The sequence below is a fragment of the Culex quinquefasciatus genome, chromosome 3 (genome assembly GCF_015732765.1).
Source record: "Culex quinquefasciatus strain JHB chromosome 3, VPISU_Cqui_1.0_pri_paternal, whole genome shotgun sequence".
NCBI classification, from domain to species: domain Eukaryota; kingdom Metazoa; phylum Arthropoda; class Insecta; order Diptera; family Culicidae; genus Culex; species Culex quinquefasciatus.
Genome location: NC_051863.1, coordinates 20617491 through 20640321, shown reverse-complemented (window position 1 = coordinate 20640321; position 22831 = coordinate 20617491). Strand labels below are relative to the sequence as shown.

The window sequence follows — 22831 nt, the reverse complement described above, 5'->3', positions numbered from 1 at the left end:
GGAAACTGATCCCAGGACAGCGAGTTTTTTACTAAGCCAGAAATTTTTTTTTTTGTTTCGGTCAAATTTCCGGCTTCCAATCAAGCGAAATCAAATAGGTAGGTACGACTTCGATAACTTAAATGGTTGAGAAAATAAAGAGTTTTTTATTTCGCTAGTTTTAACAAACTTTTTGGACCTTTCCATGTTGCTTTATCTCGAAAAAGATACTCTCTATCAGAATATCAGTAAAGTGAAATTTTGTAATTATTTAAAAGGTCCAAAAAACCATTTTTCAATTGGCAATTTTGTAATCTTCCTTCAAACAGGTTAATCGGAGATCAATTTTATCGATTTTTGCCTCAAGGATTGTCATTTGACGTTTTCTAAAACATCAAAACTCTGCAAATTTAAAAAATAATAATTATTTTTTCGAGTGATTAGGACAATCCTCCTAAGAACCGCAAATAGTTTTCAATTATAATCGATTTAATGTGTTTAGCAAAATAAAAAATCACACTCTAAAATATTTAATTTAAATTTTGTTTAAAATTGTTAAAAAATATGTGTTTAAAAAATCAAAAAAGGAACATTTCTCAGATTAGTTTGCAATAGGTCGATTTCGCTCGATTCTTGATAAATTCACAACCAATTTAAAAGAAAACAAAAATTCTCATTAGTGAAAACAACAGTGCTCATAACAAAAAACTATTTAATTTTTTTTCTAAATTTTCATCTTAAATTTATGAGTTTAATTTATATTTCAAAATTCGTTCTTCAAAGTAAAACCAAATTTTCTATCGAACAATAATATCCTTTTTCTGATAAAAGTACAGTTTTCAAATTGTAGGGTATTTGTCCCTATTTTGAGCCTAGTACCTATTTTGGGTCTACCAAACTTAATTCAACGAAATTGAGCATTTCACCAATCTGGCAGGAATCTGCCACTTGATAATGATACGTGCAGTCATTATCTTCATTTTGGTGGGCAAGAATAATTTACTTTTTCCTCTTGAATTAGAAATAAAGCAATAAGAATAGCACTCTTCACTTTTGTCTTGGCAAATAGCTAATTGCCCATTAGCTCGAAAATCTTCACCACTTTTGCTTACCACTTGTTGACACTCAGCGCTCGGCTTTCATCGCTCAGCACACGAATGAGAGCCGTCTCTCGAATCTCCAACCACCGGCAATATGTTTTTTTGGTGGGTTACACAATCCCGTTGATAAAACAATCTTCAAACTGCCACCAAATCACTAAAATAACTGATTAATAACTTCGTCCATTTCGGAGAGAATGGCTCTATATTCAGTCCATTTGACACTTCTACAAATTGTGACAGTGTGTGTGCGCTTTTCACAAGTTACAGTATTTCTTGCATATTACGGGCTTGTTGTTTGGCTACGCAACAACTGTTTAATTATGTTTAAAACTCGTAAAGAATTATATAAATCATGTCCAAGCTAATTATGCACTTAATGCAAGTGAAATCAATCATTCTAATGTTGATTTGTGGCTTAAAACATCACAATGATTTAGCATGTTTGTCGACCGAATTTGTGCGGCTGTACTGTACGAGCTGGGGCTGAACCGTACGTCAAAAAAGTTCGCCACGTGCTTCAAGATTTCAACCAATCAGAAATTGGCCGAAAATATGCACAAAGAAGGTCGTATGCTAGAAGCAATATCCCCAAGATAGGGACAAAAAATGTTTTAGTTTCTCGGGCTTTTAAGAAATTTAAAGTATTTTCGCCAAAAATGTGTTTAAGTAAGAGCATTAGCATTTAAAAACCAACTTATTCATGTAATACAAGCAAAGCTGCCTATAGCAGCCTTTGAAAATACATCAAATAAAAAGTGCGCTCGGCTTAGTAGGCACAAAATAGGGACAAATACCCTATTTAAGTGATAATTTCATGTTCACATAATTATAACTGGTTTTTTGTATAGTTTTCATGAGTGTCTCAACTTTTATTTATTTTTATTTTAACTTCGAAAAAGGGTAAGCATTTCAGGTTAGGTCTTTGCATATATTTTTCAAAGTTAATGTCACCCTTCTTCAAAAAAATCAGGGGGCAAAAAAATATTTTTTCAAAAATCTTCAAAAGTTTCATGAAAATAGAGGTCAAATCAACTGAAAACGCATTTATAATCGTGTTAAGCATGTGTGGGCTGGATTAAAAGTATTTTGAATTTTTATGAAATTCCAATGTACAGCACCGCAATTTTTTTTTTTTGCAAAAATATAAAAAAGTTTAAACATTGAATTAACTAGCCATGGTTTCAACATTTGAATGAACAAAGTATTTAAAAATGCACTTTACACTTTCCCAGTTGTTTTGCAATCATAAGTTTCCAAAATACCTAAGTTTTAACGAAAATTTATGAAAAAACGGATTTTTAGACCCCCCTAAAAAATGTGAAAAACAAAATACGGGTCTAATTATTTTTGATATGGATCCTTCTGGTTTAACGCGATTTGCAACAATGGAATAACTGTGACACTGCATAATATTTTCTGTTATACTTTTTTGCTTAAAATTATATAAAAAGGTTTTTGAATTGTTTTTGTTTTCTTAGCAAAACCCATCCTTATTCAAAACTTCCGGACTTCAGCCAAAACAATGTTTTGCTTTACTTTTAAAGTTCTTAACATAAATCGATGATTTTAATAGTAACTTATAAGATCACAATACGGTTTTCGGATAATCAATAGTCCTTTTTAAATTCAACAACTTTACAAAAAACAATCAATCATAACATGACTTTTCAACAAATGACCGATTCTTCGGCTCCTTTAAAAAAAACAAGTTTTTTTTTCAGCGTTTTGGCTGTAGTGGCAAAATAAAAGAAGAAACCCCCCAATGTTACTACATTTTTGGAAAGATAATTGATTTTCCTACAAAGAAATATCATGCAGAATGAACCATATAGTACCTGTGCTTCCCCTGAAATAAAAATGTAGCGTGACGGGACAACATCGTAAAACTGGACTTTTAAAAGGCACACTACAAAAATCGCTACAGTTTTGCCAGTTTGATTTTTAAAAACTTTTGCTCTTCTACACATTATCACAAATTAAAAAACGAATCTTTTGCTCCTTGAACTGAAAGAATTGGATGAAATTTGAGTTTTTGCCAGCCATTTCTTTTCGTGACGGGACAACGAAAGGAGCAGATTTATGAAAAAACTCCTCTCCCGTAAAATGGCTTGCAGACCACTTTGGTCAATGTTCTTGGCTTTTAAGGTAAGAAAACGCATTTAAAGCAGATTGCAATTATTGCATCATAATAAAAATGATTTTTTCATATTAAAAATCATATTGAAAATTGAAAAATAAAAATGTGACATTTTGGTGTAGCTTCGCTAAGAATCGGTCAAATACAGTTTGGAATATTTGAATGCCTTTTTTTGTTTTATTTTTTTCATTGATTTTGGAGGAACCATTGATGCGAAATGGCTACAGTTTGAAACAATACAAAAAATCCGAACTTTTAACTAAAAGTTAAAGAACTGCTATAACCCGAGACTTTCGAAATCAAAATTTGGTATTGGTGTTATTTCCACCTCTTTTTTCAATATACATTCGAAAATGTAGTTTACACCTGACCTGACCTGACACCTCATTATGAAATCGGTATTTTTTCTTCCATTTTAATTTTTGTATTTTTTTATCCGGCTGAAACTTTTTTTGGTGCCTTCGGTATGCCCAAAGAAGCCATTTTGCATCATTAGTTTGTCCATATAATTTTCCATACAAATTTGGCAGCTGTCCATACAAAAATGATGCATGAAAATTCAAAAATCTGCATCTTTTGAAGGAATTTTTTGATAGATTTGGTGTCTTCGTCAAAGTTGTAAGTATGGATACGGACTACACTGGAAAAAAATGATACATAGTAAAAAATAGTGATTTTTTATTTAACTTTTTGTCACTAAAACTTGATTTGCATAAAAACACTATTTTTATTTTTTTTTATTTGGGCGTAATATTGAATGTTTGGCTCTTTTGAAATTTTAGTCTTGATTAAAAAAAAATTAAAATATTTTTTTCGAAAAGATCGGAAAATTTCAGCAAATAAGGATCGTATCTACAAGGTTCAAAAAGCAAAATATAGAGAATTCTCAGCTTTTCAAAAATATTTTTCAAGAGTGGGCAAACATGTGCACTAATTTTTAAAAATGAAAAACTGCGACTATTTTCAAAAAAGTTACCTAAAATGGATTTAACTTGAAAACTTTTTGATTTGATGTACTTTTTGATTGCAAATTTGATGTTACAAAGAAAAATTTTTGCGACAGGTATTTCGATTTTTTGAAAAAAAACAGTATTGATTCAAAAAATCATAACTCGGTCAAAGTTTTTTTGTACAACCTGGAAATTTCTGAAAAGTTGGCATTTGATGTCCTCTAAAACATATCAGAAAAAGAAAAAAATAAAAATAGTGTTTTTTGCAAATCAAGTTTTAGTGACAAGAAGTTAATTAAAAAATCACAAAAAATTACCTTGTATATTTTTTTCAGTGTATCCATACCTACAACTTTGCCGAAGACACCAAATCGATCAGAAAATTCCTTCAAATGATACAGATTTTTGAATTTTCATGCATCAGTTTTGTATGGACAGCTGCCAAATTTGTATGGAAAATTATATGGACAAACTAATGATGCAAAATGGCTTCTTTGGGCATACCGAAGGCACCAAAAAAGTTTCAGTAGGATTAAAAATACAAAAAAAATCGAATGACCGAAATCGGAGAGAACTGCTCACCTGGTTCCCTATTTGGCATGGAATTGAGAACTGACCCAAGATTACTTTACATCCGGTGCAGAAAAATAACACGAAGAAAAATGTTCAAGAAAATATGTGGGAATAAATATGCAACCATGTAAAATAGCATTTTAGTTCCACACATCACGTAATTAATAGTCACCACTCTGCGACAAACATTAATCATCGACTAAAGGCAAAGCTTCTGGAAGGTGTCGTCTAGAAAACCCACGATTGCACCGATTGAAACCCATTACCGTCAAACAAATTCGCTCTAACTTCACGGTGGGGCCATTTTTTCTCCAGGGAGGGGAAGTAGTAGTCTCAACAAAGTGGGCCATTTTCACTTACCTTCACACGTGCGGATCACTGCTGCTGCCGGCAAACCTTAATAATCACCGAAAAATCGACCGATTGACCAGAAAATCGGCACAATTTTTCACACAAACAGCAGCACTTCAAAAAAAACGCTTTTCCTTGCACGTCGGTCGTCGTGTTTGTTCAAAGTTGTGTGTACAGAAAAGCTGATGATGAGTGTGTGTTCGGGAAGAACTGAGCAGGCGACGACGCAAAGGTCTGCCTGCCTTCGGAGGTTTCAAACACACAAACACAATACAGACGCATCCGTAGAGTGCGCGCACCAACAAACTGCGACTATCCAAACAGCAGGCAGCAACGGGCAGGGGGGGATTCATCCACCTAGTGAGAGGGGGCCAAACTGTTAGTCAGGTTTCCCCAAAGATCCAAATCTTGGAAGAAAATTGTTTTTTTAATATTGCTTAAAAGAAAGTCTTTTTTTTTTTTTGAAAAAAGGGTCCTTATATATGTTTATTTTTATTTTTTTAAAGGAAAAAGCTCACTTAAAAACGGTTTACTTAACGGTTCACATCAAGCAAAGCTTTTGAACCCAGATTTTTGTTACAGACATTTTAGTATGTTCAAAACTACGGGAACTATCAATATAATTTTTGATTCATCCCCTAAAGAACGGTCTACTACATAATTTACAATAAAGATTGTTTTATTTCCACAATCAGATTGTTGCAGGATTGGGTCTGAAGTTAGGCGATTTTGGAATAAAAAGACAACAACTTCCTTGGTTGCTGAGTACCCTAATACAAAAATTAAGCCATTTTCGATTGCAAATTTAATTAGATATTTGTTTTGACATTTTTTAAGAGTTTTTTCAACAAATCATATTTTTCCTAAAATTTATTTCTCCTGTACCCCATTTTGTACAATCCCAAACTCTATCGCAAAAGAAGTTTTTTAGTTCCCTGAAACATGCAAAAAAAATCAGAAATTTCAAAAATTTGTATTGACGAATTATAATTTTAGTGTTGAAAATCCAAATTAAAAATAGGCATTTTTTGTGTTTATTTTTCTGAAAATTCCAAAAAAATTCTTTAAATTCATCCAAGATACAGATTCTTGAACATTCACTTATTTGACATGACCAGCTCTCAAAATTGTATTGAGACTTGTATGGGAAAACTAATGATAACAATTACATACAAAAATGGTACGTAAATATTCGAAAATCTGTAACTTTTGAATGAATTTTCTGATCAACACCAAGGCTTTGGCAAAGTTGTAGGTATTGTTGAAGACCATTGATAAAAAAAATCGGTACAGAAAAACCATTTTTTCCCAATTATTCAATTAACTTTGTTTCACAAAAACTTAATTTCCCAAAATCTGTATTTTTTGGTTTCCGAGATTTTTTATGTGTACCATCGACAAATTATGACCGACGATCGAGAAAATCTCGATATGGGTTCGAAACTATTCTTTAAAAAATTAAAAAAAAATTCAAATGTTTCAAAAATTCAAAAAAAAACAAAAGTTTTAGAAATTTCAAAAATTTTAAACTTTTAAAAATTTCAAAAATTTTCCAAATTAATATTTTTAAAAAAATTTGAAAGTTTTGGAAGTTTCAAAAACTTTACAAATTTCAAAAATTTCAAAAAGTTCAGTTATTTCAAAAATTTCTAAAAACTGCAAAAATTTAAAATTTAAAAAAAAAATCAATAGTTTTAAATATTGTAAAATTTTAAAAAAATCCTAAAATTTCTAATAATTTTAAAATTTCTAAAATTTCTAAAATTTCTAAAATTTCTAAAATTTTTAAAATTTCTAAAATTTTTAAAATTTCTAAAATTTCTAAAATTTCTAAAATTTCTAAAATTTCTAAAATTTCTAAAATTTCTAAAATTTCTAAAATTTCTAAAATTTCTAAAATTTCTAAAATTTCTAAAATTTCTAAAATTTCTATTTCTAAAATTTCTAAAATTTCTAAAATTTCTAAAATTTCTAAAATTTCTAAAATTTCTAAAATTTCTAAAATTTTTAAAATTTCTAAAATTTCTAAACCTTTTAAAATTTTTAAAATTTCTAAAATTTCTAAAATTTCTAAAATTTCTAAAATTTCTAAAATTTCTGAAATTTCTAAAATTTCTAAAATTTCTAAAATTTCTAAAATTTCTAAAATTTCTAAAATTTCTAAAATTTCTAAAATTTCTAAAATTTCGAAAATTTCGAAAATTTCTAAAATTTCTAAAATTTTTAAAATTTCTTAAATTTCTAAAATTTCTAAATTTTCTAAAATTTCTAAAATTTCTAAAATTTTTAAATTTTCTAAAATTTCTAAAATTTCTAAAATTTCCAAAATTTTTAAAATTTCTAAAATTTCTAAAATTTCTAAAATTTTGTAATTTGTATTTGTCGATGGTAGATCGAGATTTGTCGATGGTAAGTCGTAATCTTAGGGGAGATGGGGGTAAGACGGCCACCCTAAGGGAGAAGTCTAATAAAATTTACACAACAGATTATTTTGATCTCAAATTACGTACATATTGTTCTACTACTAGTCCATTATAGAAATGACATAAATTAGTTGGTCTAAAAACCAATCTTCAATACTTTTCAGCAATTTTAAAAAAATAATTGAAATCGTATATATATGAAATACGCGGGGTAAGACGGCCAACCATGTGGGGTAAGACGGCCAATGCTATAAATTAACTTAATAGCTTTGCTAAATCCACCCAAACACCTACATGGTTAGTTCAACAGACTTCTCTGAGCATCATAACTATTTTGGTTGAAAAAAATCAGGTTTTCAAATGTGAAGAAAAATGCTGTTTAAAAAATTTCATATTTTGGCTCAGTGAATTTCATATTATTGCGACCACATTTTATAAAAAACTATGAATTTTTACTACAAAACAAACACAATTTGATACAAAAAAAAATAGTTTGTGTATTTTGATTGGAATAAGTAAATCAAAATAATGTAAACAATATTAAATTAGCGATTTTTATGAAAAGTTTGATAGGATTTCATACTATTCAATGAGTTTTGCTATATCACAGTAAAGAATGTTGTCGAAACGGTAGTTAGCAGCATTTTGATTAAAAATGGATAGTTTTATTGAAAATGCTTTTCCTTTATCTAACAATATGTCCTAATAGTCAAAAACCGTCAAAAATATAACCTATATCAAATAAAATCAACAAATTACGGGTGGCCGTCTTACCCCCGGAGGAGGTGGCCGTCTTGCCCCCAAATAAATTATTTTTTAAACATTTTTGTAAACAGTTCATCGCATTTTTTAACTTTTCGAGGGACATAATCTAGGAAAACTTCAATTTAACATGAAAAATATTTGAAGACAGAAAAACATATTGTTATTTAACAAAATGCCTAAGTTGTAATTCATGAAAATTACATCCAGTTTCAAGTTCAAAAATTATTTGTTTATTTTGAGTTATTTTTATACTATTTCAAACAATATTTCTGGCAAAGGTGACTCCATATGCATTATTTAGCATGAGGAACAGTATTGCTAAACATTTTAGTAATATTCATTAGTATACTTATTAAAACAGTGGGGTGGCCGTCTTACCCCGCCTGGCCGTCTTACCCCCAGCTCCCCTACTATTGAGAAATCTCGATTGTGAGTCGAGAAATTACGATCGTAATATTACGATCGAATGCAATAATCACCACGTTAATTTGTAAATGCAAAATTGAATTTGCAATCGAAAGATATTGTAGACCTTTTAAAAAAAACAAGACTAAAATCTTTGAAAAATTTAAAAAAATATTGTAATATTGTACATCTCATTACATTAACATTGAAAATCTGAATTTCAAAACAAAAATTGCGGGGTTTTGTCCCCTGAAACAATAAAAAAAATTCTCGACAATCAAAAAATACAACTGGGCGCGCTCGATAACTGGGCCGTAGCCCAGGTAAAAAGCAGACAAACGTCAAAAAACCAAAACAAACCGAAAAGACCGAGGGATTAATGGATGCAAAAATCATGTTCAATAAATAAAAAAGCTTTTTTTTCAAATTTTTATTTAATTTCGTCAGTGCAAATTGGAAAACAAGCAGTACTTCCGAATCAAGAATAAGAAAAGTTAAGTTCAACGAAAGACACTGTTGATTTTAACATAATATTGGTTGAATCAACCCTCATACTGGCTAATTTAAATAATATAAAATCTAAAATTGCAAAAACAAACCAAAACTTTCCAACATTACGACCCTTGGCCGTCAAGTTGTCCGGAGAGGGTGAGCCAACGCGGGTCGCCGGAAGGGATCGGCAAGTGCGACGGAATCTCTCTATTGAAGAAAACACACTCATTCAAGCAAGGAGGTGGGAAGGGAGCGGGGAGAGGGGCGTTAAATGAGTGTTGTTTTTTTTTCCTTCATTCACACACTCACACAAAGACGCGGCAGCGATAATTTTTGTTGTACAACAAAATACCAGCATTCAAACCGAATCAAATTGTTGCACGAATACTAATGAACGAAGTAGGCGAGTGACGGGTGGGAAAAAGGGTGGTGGTGGGAGGGAAGGAGGGTAAGAACGCGCAACCATAACAAACAACAACAAAACACATCGTCGTGGTGGCGTGGCTGGCTGTCAGCGTGACGCTGTCATTGCGGAGAAAACCGCGTGGTATTTTTCTGATTGTATGAAAAAACTTTCGTTTGAAAAGCGTCCAGCTTCTCCATAATGTGATTAGGAAACTAGTCACAATGAGCTGTTTATGAATGGCTCAATGCTGAAATCTTTTCGGGGGTCCTAAGTGCTGCAGGGCCGCAAGGACATTAATCACCGTTATGAATGGCCTAATTCCCACGTTGTATCAAAACAAACAGTTTTGTCGCAGACTGGGTGTTGCGTGACACAGGTTTTGCTCGATGCAACGTGCATTTGTTGCAGTGCTTAAATCTTTTCAATTTGAATGTTGAAACGCGACGTTATCTGAAAAATTATTTAGATCTATGTTAAATCCTATGATAAAACAAGCTTTGTTACATAATATCTACTGAAAATTTTAGAAGTTTGAGAAATTTTAGAAATTGGTAAATTTTGAAAATCGTGATTTTTTGGCAATTTTGACAATTTTAGAAGTGTTAAGAATGTTGAGAATTTTAGCTATTTTAATAATTACGAGAATTTTGACAATTTTGACAATTTTGTCAATTTTGACAATTTTGACAATTTTGTCAATTTTGACAATTTTGGCAATTTTGACAATTTTTAAAATATTTACAATGTTGGCAATTTTAACAATTTTGATAAATTTGATGATTTTGACAATTTTGACAATTTTAACAATTTTGGCAATTTTGAAAATTTTAACAATGTTGGCAATTTTGACAATTTTGTCTGTTTTGTCAATTTTGTCAATTTTATCATTTTTAACAGTTTTGTCAATTTTGACAATTTTGTCAATTTTGTCAATTTTGTCAATTTTGTCAATTTTGTCAATTTTGTCAATTTTGTCAATTTTGTCAATTTTGTCAATTTTGTCAATTTTTTCAATTTTGTCAATTTTGTCAATTTTATCATTTTTGACAATTTTGACAATTTTGACAATTTTGACAATTTTGACAATTTTGACAATTTTAACAATTTTGTCAATTTTGACAATTTTGACAATTTTGACAATTTTGTCAATTTTGTCAATTTTGTCAATTTTGACAATTTTGACAATTTTGTCAATTTTGACAATTTTGGCAATTTTGTCAATTTTGTCAATTTTGTCAATTTTATCAATTTTGTCAATTTTGTCAATTTTGTCAATTTTGTCAATTTGTAATTTTTTTCAATTTTGTCAATTTTGTCAATTTTATCATTTTTGACAATTTTGACAATTTTGACAATTTTGTCAATTTTGTCAATTTTGTCATTTTTGTCAATTTTGTCAATTTTGTCATTTTTGTCAATTTTGTCAATTTTGTCAATTTTGTCAATTTTGTCAATTTTGTCAATTTTGTCAATTTTGTTAATTTTGTCAATTTTGTCAATTTTGTCAATTTTTTCAATATTGTCAAATTTCTCAATTTTGTCAACTTTGTCAATATTGTCAATTTTGTCAATTTTGTCAATTTTGTCAATTTTGTCAATTTTGTCAATTTTGTCAATTTTGTCAATTTTGTCAATTTTGTCAATTTTGTCAATTTTGTCAATTTTGTCAATTTTGTCAATTTTGTCAATTTTGTCAATTTTGTCAATTTTGTCAATTTTGTCAATTTTGTCAATTTTGTCAATTTTGTCAATTTTGTCAATTTTGTCAATTTTGTCAATTTTGTCAATTTTGTCAATTTTGTCAATTTTGTCAATTTTGTCAATTTTGTCAATTTGGCAATTTTGACAATTTTGAAAATTTTGAAAATTTTTACAATTTTGAAAATTTTGATAATTTTTAAAATTTTGACAATTTTGACAATTTTGTCAATTTTGACAATTTAGTCAATTTTGTCAATTTTGAAAATTTTGTCAACTTTGACAATTTTGACAATTTTGATTTTAAGAATTTAAAGAATTTAAAGAATTTAAAGAATTTAAAGAATTTAAAGAATTTAAAGAATTTAAAGAATTTAAAGAATTTAAAGAATTTAAAGAATTTAAAGAATTTAAAGAATTTAAAGAATTTAAAGAATTTAAAGAATTTAAAGAATTTAAAGAATTTAAAGAATTTAAAGAATTTAAAGAATTAAAAGAATTTAAAGAATTTAAAGAATTTAAAGAATTTAAAGAATTTAAAGAATTTAAAGAATTTAAAGAATTTAAAGAATTTAAAGAATTTTAACAATTTTAAGAATTTTAAGAATTTTAAGAATTTTAAGAATTTGAAGAATTTTAAGAATTTTAAGAATTTTAAGAATTTTAAGAATTTTAAGAATTTTAAGAATTTTAAGAATTTTAAGAATTTTAGAAAATTTTAAGAATTTTAAGAATTTTAAGAATTTTAAGAATTTTAAGAATTTTAAGAATTTTAAGAATTTTAAAAATTTTAAGAATTTTAAGAATTTTGAGAATTTTAAGAATTTTAAGAATTTTAAGAATTTTAAGAATTTTAAGAATTTTAAGAATTTTAAGAATTTAAAGAATTTAAAGAATTTAAAGAATTTAAAGAATTTAAAGAATTTAAAGAATTTAAAGAATTTAAAGAATTTAAAGAATTTTAACAATTTTAAGAATTTTAAAAATTTTAAGAATTTTAAGAATTTTAAGAATTTGAAGAATTTGAAGAATTTGAAGAATTTGAAGAATTTGAAGAATTTTAAGAATTTGAAGAATTTGAAGAATTTGAAGAATTTAAGAGTTTTAAGAATTTTAACAATTTTAAGAATTTTAAGAATTTTAAGAATTTTAAGAATTTTAAGAATTTTAAGAATTTGAAGAATTTTAAGAATTTTAAGAATTTTGAGAATTTTAAGAATTTAAAGAATTTAAAGAATTTAAAGAATTTAAAGAATTTAAAGAATATGAAGAATTTGAAGAATTTAAGAGTTTTAAGAATTTTAACAATTTTAAGAATTTTAAGAATTTTAAGAATTTTAAGAATTTTAAGAATTTTAAGAATTTTAAGAATTTGAAGAATTTTAAGAATTTTAAGAATTTTGAGAATTTTAAGAATTTAAAGAATTTTAAGAATTTTGAGAATTTTAAGAATTTAAAGAATTTAAAGAATTTAAAGAATTTAAAGAATTTAAAGAATTTAAAGAATTTAAAGAATTTAAAGAATTTAAAGAATTTAAAGAATTTAAAGAATTTAAAGAATTTAAAGAATTTAAAGAATTTAAAGAGTTTAAAGAATTTAAAGAATTTAAAGAATTTAAAGAATTTAAAGAATTTAAAGAATTTAAAGAATTTAAAGAATTTAAAGAATTTAAAGAATTTAAAGAATTTAAAGAATTTAAAGAATTTAAAGAATTTAAAGAATTTAAAGAATTTAAAGAATTTAAAGAATTTAAAGAATTTAAAGAATTTAAAGAATTTAAAGAATTTAAAGAATTTAAAGAAATTAAAGAATTTAAAGAATTTAAAGAATTTAAAGAATTTAAAGAATTGAAAGAATTTAAAGAATTTAAAGAATTTAAAGAATTTAAAGAATTTAAAGAATTTAAAGAATTTTAAGAATTTTAAAAAATTTTAAGAATTTTAAGAATTTTAAGAATTTTAAGAATTTTAAGAATTTTAAGAATTTTAGGAATTTTAAGAATTTTAAGAATTTTAACAATTTTAAGAATTTTAAGAATTTTAAGAATTTGAAGAATTTGAAGAATTTGAAGAATTTGAAGAATTTGAAGAATTTGAAGAATTTGAAGAATTTTAAGAATTTGAAGAATTTGAAGAATTTGAAGAATTTTAAGAATTTAAGAGTTTTAAGAATTTTAACAATTTTAAGAATTTTAAGAATTTTAAGAATTTGAAGAATTTTAAGAATTTTAAGAATTTTGAGAATTTTAAGAATTTTAAGAATTTAAAGAATTCAAAGAATTTAATGAATTTAAAGAATTTTAAGAATTTTAAGAATTTTAGGAATTTTAAGAATTTTAAGAATTTTTTAGAATTTTTTAGAGTTTTAAAAATTTTAATAATTTCAAGAATTTTAAGTATTTTAAGAATTAAATTTTTTTTTAAGAATTTTAAGTATTTTAAGAATTTTAAGAATTTGAAGAATTTGAAGAATTTGAAGAATTTGAAGAATTTTAAGAATTTAAGAGTTTTAAGAATTTTAAGAATGTTAAGAATTTTAACAATTTTAAGAACTTTAAGAATTTTAGGAATTTTAAAAAAATTGAGAATTTTAAGAATTTTAAGAATTTTAAGAATTTTAAGAATTTTCAAAATTTGGGAATTTGGGAAACTTTGAATTCAAATTTTAATAATTTTGAATTTTTTAAATTTTAATAGTTTTGAATGTTACGAGAGTTTTTAGAATTTTGAGATGTTTTAGAATTTTGAAAATTTGAAGAATTATAAAAGTTTTGCAATATTTATGAATTTTGAGCATGTTATAAAATTTAGGAAATTTTAAAAACCTTGTAAATTTTGTAAATTTTGAAAAGGAGTGTAATTTTAGCAAATGACGTCAAAAGGAAATATTTCTTTTTCGTTCTCCTCGAACCCAAAATGTCCCTAAATTTTCAACTTTCTTTATTCTTTAAGACTAGCATTATTCTATTTCCACCTAACTTCCTAAACTCACCCTCACTTGGCATACAGCCGAATCTCGCTCGGCACGTCGTAGCTGTTCACCTCGAGCAAATCGATCAACTTCCGCGCAAAATCCCCGCTAATCTTCAACTCCGCATCGTCCGCCTGCAGCCGGTTGAACAACTCCACCGCAGCCTCACAGTTGTTATCCCTCACGTACTGCTTCATGATGACGGCGAGGAAGTCCGCCTCGCGCACGTTGGCCAACCCGCGGGCACACTTGGCCAACCGGAGCACGACGTTCAGTTTGCCGGCGTTGACGAGGAACTCGCACTGGGTGAGGATGTACTCGTGGTTGACGCGCGTTTCCGGGTTCATGAGGATGCGGCGGAGCTGGGGTTCGGTTCCGGCGTCCGCCAGGGCTACGATCAGGGTGTTGTTGGTGTTGACGGGGCCGTGGATTTTCGAGGTGATGGCGATGAGGTCGGAGAGGAGGGCTTTGGCTTGGTCGGGTGGGATTTGGGGGTCGTTTGAGTTGGTGAGTTTGACGAGGGTGGTGAAGATTTCGAGTTGGAGGGGGGTTCGTCGCATTTGGGTGGCGATTCGTTTGAACTCGGCGAGCGCGGCTTGGGTTTGGTTTTTGAGGAGGTGCTCGCGGATGACGGGGCCGAGCAGGGTGTTGTCGTGGGTGCAGTAGTTAAGGTCGACGAGGAAGTTGAGGAGGTCGGCGGTGTGGTTTTTGTCGGAGGTGGGTTCGGTTGCGGCGCTCCATTGGGCGGTCTTGGTGAGCAGGTTCCAGATGTTGCGGTTGGCGTTGCCTGGGCGGAGTCCGGCTGAGGCTCGTTGTTTGAGGATTTTGCGGGCGTTTGAGAGGAAGCCCTTTTCTGCTAGGAGTGCTGCGTAGTCGATGATTTTGTGGTCGTCCACGAGGAATCCGGGGAAAGTGGTTCGAATCTGTTCCAGCGTCTTGCCAGCTTCGTCGACGTTTTTCCGCTTGATGTGTAGATCGAATACTGAGGCGAGCATGCCTGAGCTGAGTTCTACGCGGGCTTGATCGCACTTCTCCTTGATGATGACGGCCCGATCGAGACGGTTCTCGCGCACGCACAGCTGCAGCAGTCGTCGGAGGACGCCGCGCGTGTTCAGGTTCTTCTCCTCGAGCTCGTTGAGGTGGCACTCCAGCTCGTCGTAGGTCATGTCCCGCGGGTGGACGATGATCGAGTCAAACAGTTCCTTCGAGGGGAGGGTCAGCTTTTCGTCTTGCAGGACTTTGAGCAATCGGTCCACTTCGGCGTCGATTCGCTTGCTCTTGGCGAAGTGAGTTTTGAGCACGTTGACGCACACCCGACTTATCTGGACCTGGTGCCGTTCGAACTGGGTGAGTAAAGCTTTGATGGATCCTTGATCGTGCTTGGACTTTTTGTTGCTGATCAGCTCCATCAACAGCTGACCGCCGAGGTCGTGCTTCGGATCTTGTGCCTTGTCCTGAAGCGCTCGCACGACCTCCGCGATACTCTTGAAGTTGGCGGTACTCTTGTTGACTGTTGCCTGCAGAACAAGCGGCCAAATCAGCGACTCCGTGTTCAGCTTGGCCGGGTAGAGCTTCGTGACGCGACTGACGTCCTCAAACCGGTTCTGGTACAGCAGGTGGGACACGAACGGAGTCATGAGCGTTGCTATCCGAATGCCGCGATCTTCAAACTGCTTCAACGCGAGCCGGACGTCCTTCAGCGTGACGGAGAGTTTTGGCAGGACAAACACGGACAGCGTTTCGGCGTCCGCTTCGGTTTTGGTGCGCTGCATCAGCTTAAGCACGTCCAGGACGCCGGATTCGCCGTGTTTGGTGAAGCTCTGCGCGATCAGCGGCCAGAAGTAGTGCGGACGAAGATCTTCCTGCTCCCGCAGGATTTCCAACAGCTTCGGGTACAGCTCAATTCGCGACTTGGCCGCGCAATCGCAAGCCACGTGCAAAGCGCGACTGTTCCGTTCAGTTTTAATCAGGAAATTGACCATCTTGATCAACTCCGGAAAAGGGACGTTCTGTTTGACCATTTCGAAGATGATCGACACGCCGTAGCTGTCCTGGTTCTCGTTCAGACTAAACTTTGGAACCGGGAGCTCATTCAGCAGAGTTCGCACAGTCTCGTACTGTTCCAGCTGTAAAAGTTCCGTGCACAAATTGCGGAAAACCGGATCGATGCTAGGATCGTTCAAAACATCTTCCGGAAACAGCTTCACCAACAACTTGGTCGCCTCTCCAACCTTCTTCAAAAGTGCCTCCTTCAGTGCCTCAATCCGATGAACCTCCTTCAACGACGCACCCCTCTCCTTTATCCCCTTAACGGCCTTCTCCGTCTGCCCATTCGCCAACCCCCCTACAATCAACTCCCCGTAAACTCCCTCGTCCAACGCCACATTCCCAGCGCTCATCGTGTCCAGCACCGTCTCCACCGCCGCCAAATCCCCCACCTTACCGTACCCCCGAATCAACAACGCCCCCAACCGCGCCGTCAACCCGTACCCCTCCGCCTCACAAACCCCCAAAACTTCCCTCATCCTCCGAACATCCCCCCGCTCACAAACAACCCCCAGCAGCAGCTCGTAAAACTCCGCATCCTTCCCCACCTTAACCCCCTCCAAAAATCCCCCAACCCCCTCCAGCTCAATCCCGTTCTCGGCGTAAACCCGCAGCCGCACCTTCCACGCCTCCAGCGTCGGTTCGCCGCCACCGCCCTCCCACAATCGCTCAAACAGCTGCATCCGCACCTCGACGGGTTGATCGAGCAGCAGCCGGCCGCAGCACCCGAGCAGAAACTCGTGCGAGCCCGGCTCGGGTTGACCCGCCGCCGCCAGCAGCTGACTCAGCTTGTCCAGCTGAACCCGGCGGTGGGCGAGCGCGTCCGCTTTCAGCTCGTCCAGCAGCGGGACTTGGGCTTTTGCTGAAAAATAAAGCAACCTTAAACCATTTGTCACACTTTAAGAAAGCGAAACTTACTTTGTCTAACCCGGACGGGTTTGGTCTTGACGCTGTAGAGTCGGCTCGGAAGGAAGCTGGTGGGTGCCGGCGCTAGCCGGCTAATCGTGTTCTCATGAAAACTGCTTATAGCTGGTGATGCGAATGTTTGGGCTCGGATCGGGGCGCCGCTGCGTAGCGCGAGGGGTCGCCAGTGGCCGCGGGGTCGTGCGAACAAGGCACGGAACATTTTCGGTTGGATTTGACCGGCAAAAGCACTTAAAACTTGGGAATTTTGGTGTGGAACGATGCAGTGCGCGGAACGGAACTGTTACATGAGCATGGATTTGTTTTTATTTTGGTGAGAAATGTCAGATGAGTTGTACACGGTAAATGAAGAAGAGGAGAGGAGATAAACATGGCGTACACGCATAGAGAAATAAGTAAAGATTCTCGTTCAAGATTACACAAATGATTACACGTTGCAGCAAAACTGGCAGTGTTGCAAGCGCAAAACATACGTTTCAAGCAGGAAGGTGCTGTGTCCTATCCCTCGCCTAGACCAGACCAAAATCCATGATAAAACTGACAGACCAAATCTGTCAGACCAAGACTGTCAGACCAAAGAGCAAAAAGTAAACAATCTTGGTCTTCGACGTAGGTGCACACAAATCAAGAAAAGAAAATTTGAAAAAAAAAATATTTTTCCAATTCAATGACTGGGTTTGGACTGCAAAATTGAATGTACGTCAGAAAATGATTAAACAGTGCGGCGTCCTGTACACCGACAATTCAATAAGCAGTTAAAAGCCTTTTTCTTCCATTTTAATTTTTGATCGCGTTTTCGGTTTACACCTAAAAAATCTTGAAATTATTTATACGGATTTGTGATTCCTCTCTTTCCATCATTCCCTTGGTTTCAAGTGCCGATTTATTTTGCATCGACCAATCTGTTTCCCTTGACAATCTGTAGATGTTATAGGCTTTTCTGAAAGGGCACATGATTTTGAACCAAACTGCATCAATAACTAAAAAGTGTTTAAAATGCATATGGGACATTTATGCGATCCGGGGCAGTTTAGGGAAATTTAATGAGTGTTTTAAAAACGCAATTTATTTTAAACCAGCAGTCAGGAAGAATCAAACGTAATTTATGTTGTTTCAATGAAATTGAATCTATTTCATTTTTAGTTTAGTGTATGCATCTCGGTATGCATTGTGATATATAGCCCATCCAAGTAAAACTTTGTAATATTTATCCACATTGCTAAATGTGGAGAAATTTACGTAATACTTGTAATTATCTCAAATATATATTCAAAAAATAGTGAAAACTAATTAAACAAATTGGAAAATTTATTATGTATGTATTTCATACGACCTTTTAAAAAACCACACGTATAGAGGCGCCTCTGGCGGTGACTTCAGAAAACTGCATGCGTTTCAGATCCTTGGAAAAAGGCGGAGAAAAAAAGTGCGGCGAGATTGGAAATTGCTCGATTCGGTTTAGTGACAGAGCGACAATATTGAATGTTATCGTCTTCTTCAAATCTGGGTCCTTAAAGCCAATTTTTATGTCAATTTTTATGTACAACGATAAAAAACACGACTAAAAACCAATTGGGTCCTAAAATGAAGCTTAGATTGCTGATATTATATTTCACAGCGATACAGCTTATTTTTCTGAGTACAATGACCCTTTGTACGACCACAAAGAGTTTAAAATGGATTTTTAAATCAATTTTGAAAAATTAACCTCGCGGTCCTTCTTGACAGAAAAAGCTCCTTCAATTAAAAATCCATTTTAAATCCTTTGCGGTCGTTCAAAGGGTCATTGTACTCAGAAAAATAAGCTTTATCGTTATGAGCAATAATATCACAAATTGGGTACTAAAGCCCTATGTCAATTTTTATGTACAACGGTAAAAAACACGATTAAAAACCATTTCTGATCACTTTTTTTCATTTTAATGCAACTCTTTGTGGCCGTACAAAGGGTCATTTTACTCAGAAAAATAAGCTTTATCGCTGTAAACAATAATATCACACCCTTACCAAAAATCATGATTTTTTGAGTTCCAAATCCCACTTTTCATACGATTTTTTCAGTTCAACCCATATAACCATTTTTATAGTTGTAGTACCTGAACTCAAAAAATCGTATGAAAAGTGGGATTTGGAACTCAAAAAATCATGATTTTTGGTAAGGGTGCAGCAATCTAAGCTTCATTTTAGGACCCAATTTAAACTTTATTTTAGGACCCAATTGTTTGCCTTCAGGACCCCATTCTCAAGTTGCACTTCGTCACGTTACGTCCGTTACGCCTTTCACTATTTTTCCCCAGTGCAGCCGTCACTCACCACACTCACGGGGGAGCTCATTGCAGCTGTCACTCCGTGATCGTGTCGCAGCTCTCAAAAAAAGAAAAACAAGCTCCGCCTGCAGCTGCTCTGTGTGGAGGTGAAAAATTCTTATCATTCCTCCTTGGTGGGGCCTGCTTGGGCGCGATTAGTCAGTGCGTTTTTTTTTCGCTTGCAGCGTTCCGTCCGAACGGGCTGAAAACGGTTCCCGCGGGTGGTTTCGGGTGCGGACGTTCGGCGGGGTGTGTTTTTGGAGTGCAATTTCCGGTGGAAGCACGCGTAAAGTGAGCAGGAAAAATCGTGTGTTTTTTTTCTCTCCTTGACCAGGTGGGGTGAAGATTCGGAGGAAGAGCCTCGTAAGAAAAGGGGGAAGCAAAGTCGAGGCCAGGCCCGCGAGAGTCCAAAGCCTGCTTTGGTGCGTGTTTTGTTTACGTATAGTGCGCCATCATCATCATCGTCGAGTTGATGGAAAAGTTGTTGTTTTTGTTGTGCTGATCACATTGGGAGGAAGATTTTTCTTTGTTGTCCCGTTGTGTAGCGGGAAGGCGGAGAGTGTGGTTCTGACCTCGGTCAAGGACTGACCAGCAGCTTACGTGGGAGTTGAGACCCGCTGCCACGACGCAAAAATGATGGAAGAAGCGGAAGATGGCGACAGCTTCTCGATCCTGGTGGACGATAAGGTAATAAAAGCTAAAATCGATAAATTCCGCAACCCAGCTGACTCAGCGAGCAGCCCGTTGAAAATGGTCCGTTTCCGGTTGCTGAAAGCACTTGACTCAGTGCCCCAACCAGAGGTCAATGCGTGTAACTCGTTGCTTTTTAAACGATTTGCTGCCCCTTCTAATTGTTTATTCATATTCCGTTTCGTTGTTTGTGGTGGCTGTTTTGGCCAGCAGCGAATCGAACTGCTTCGCTGTTGGCCAAAACAGCCACGGTGACAAAGCTGCTGCTTGCCAGCATGAGAACAACATCGTGAATCCGTCGTCGCTATCCGGCGCTCGTGTGTTTTGTGAACTCGGCTTTAATTCCTTCTACTGGAGGTTGTTTGCCTATTTAACATACCAACTTGTGCTATTGGTGCCTAATTGGTAATCCCAGTCGCGATTGAAATGCTTCAAAACAGCAGAAGATCGCTAACAATATTAATCAAATACATTGAAACTCAAAATCAAAACAACTTTTAAAAATACCTTTCAAAACTGTATAAACTTTTTCTATATTGCCAGGTTACGAATGAAAAGCATTATTCTATCCATAAATAAATTCTATCTTTATAAAAAGCTTAAATAGTAAATACAAAACAAATAAAAAAAGACCAAGGACAACGTGTGATGATTCAGTGCAACAATAACTCTGCGATGATTCAGGTAAAACAGATCAAATTGCCCAAAAACATTCTTGAGAATAGAGCCATTTTAAGCTTAAAGTATTTAAACTTATCACCAACTTTACATGTAAAAACCAGCCGATGAAACCTTACCAAAAACAAATCATTTACATTATCAGTTCAACAATACGGCTCGGATTTTAATTCACCAAAATATTTATTAATTATCACCTTGCATCAATAACTCAAAGGTGGTGGGACATTTATGATAAAATGGGCAGTACATGTGACAAAACGTCCTCTGACTAATTTCCCTTTGTACAGTTGTCGCACTTGCAGGGTGTGACAAAAAAGCACGTTCAATCGCAATTACTCTCTTATGTAGAGTGACAACAACTACTATTTTTGCAAGGCATTAAAAGTTGCCCCAAAATGAGCTCAGTTTGGCCCATAATCGACATGTGGCAAGATAGCACGACCACGACGAATAGGCAGATGACAGCATAAAATTTAGAAACTTCCATGAAATTTGTCATGTTTTTATTTTTTGTCGTGGAAATAAATGAACAGTTATATACAAAGTAATCGATAAGAATTTGAAAGCAGTCCAGCATGTATTTAGAATATATATGCATTAATTTGGTTTATTCGGGAAAATTGTTGAAATGTTAGTTTACAGATCCACAAAATGCCAGATTCGCAAATGCGCTTCGAATAATATGTTCTATTTAATGTTATTTATTTTAAAAAAGACTTGGTTTTATATTTACGTATATTTATGATCATAAATTTTAAAAAAAATATCATATTTATTTATTTTTCATCAAACATCAGCCTGGGCAAATTAGGTCAAATGTAACGGATTTAAACAATTGTTTAAGCCATTTTTTGTTTTTTTTTGCATAACGTAATGATTGTTTTATTGATTTCGGTTAAAACAGGAACAGAACAAAAAATTGGTACTCCGATTTAAAAATATATTGCTCTAAAATCTACTGTACCTATTCAGACTGTATGTTTTACATAAAACAAGAAATTCGAAACTTATCAAAAAAATTACATTGGCTCGTATCATTTTATTTTTTGGCGTTTCTTTTTATTTTTTTAAATATTTTCAAAAAATTTCAAGCCTTTTTTGTCATATCATACATAAAAAATAAAGGATAAATGTAAATATCAGAGCCTTATTTAATTAACATCATAATGGATTAAAAATTGCGGTTAATTTAAAATCCAAGGCACACCAAAGAAGAAGAAAACAAAATATTAAATTTCTTTTAGGCTATCTAAAAACTGCTGTTCTAGTTTCGATTGATCTGTAAATTATTATAAATTAATGTTATTGAGTTATTCTTTGATGTTAAGCTTCAATAACCTTACAAATATAATGAAAAACATAGATTTTATATCTGTTTAAAAATTAACCGGGATATTTTAAACACGGGAAAATTGAACTTCCTATTTTTAAAAATCAATGTTAAAAAAATCAAAATTATCAAGGACGTTGGAAATAACGTCCTTAAAATATTTTACATTAGTGTTCGAGAACTTATTGAGCAACACTGGGAAAACCTCTTTTTATCCTCTACAACATAACCCCGCCTCTAATCCAAAAATCCATTTTCAACCAATTTTTGATCTTTAAAAAGCATTGGAAAGAAAAACTCTTAATATTTTAGAAAATTTTAAGGTTGGAAGTTTGACTTGTTTTATGTGACTTTGCTTATGTTTTTAAAAATGTCGTTTTTTTAGGGGTCAACAAACATTTCTTATATGTTTTGTATAAATAAGTAACTACATTCAAACCTCTTTTGACGTGAGGCGTTGCGTTTTTCTAATTTGTCAATTTCTCTGAAACGACGCAACATTTTTGCAATCTTTTTAAAGCAATTTATACGTCTTGTGCAGATCTACAAATTGATTTCAAAAGAATGTAGAAACAGTACACTGTTTTCGAGAAATCAACCT

The 22831-nt window shown here is 33.2% G+C and overlaps 2 protein-coding genes across 2 annotated transcripts in view; both read right to left on the bottom strand.

Annotated features, from left to right (window-relative positions):
• Nucleotides 1-5274, bottom strand: part of LOC6033056 (homeobox protein 5) — an 89921-nt gene extending 84647 nt beyond the window's left edge. The window contains exon 1 of the mRNA XM_038265044.1: nucleotides 5103-5274. The gene's annotated coding sequence lies outside the window, so the exon portion shown is untranslated. The remainder of the gene's footprint in view (nucleotides 1-5102) is intronic.
• An 8931-nt stretch (nucleotides 5275-14205) lies between these two features.
• LOC6033059 (leucine-rich PPR motif-containing protein, mitochondrial) lies at nucleotides 14206-17549 on the bottom strand. Its single transcript, XM_001843509.2, has 2 exons — nucleotides 17218-17549; nucleotides 14206-17161 (listed from the first exon to the last, which is right to left on the bottom strand). Exons 1-2 carry the CDS (start codon nucleotides 17423-17425, stop codon nucleotides 14277-14279), a joined length of 3093 nt encoding a protein of 1030 aa, XP_001843561.2. The 5' UTR covers nucleotides 17426-17549; the 3' UTR covers nucleotides 14206-14276.
• Between the last annotated feature and the right edge of the window lie 5282 nt (nucleotides 17550-22831).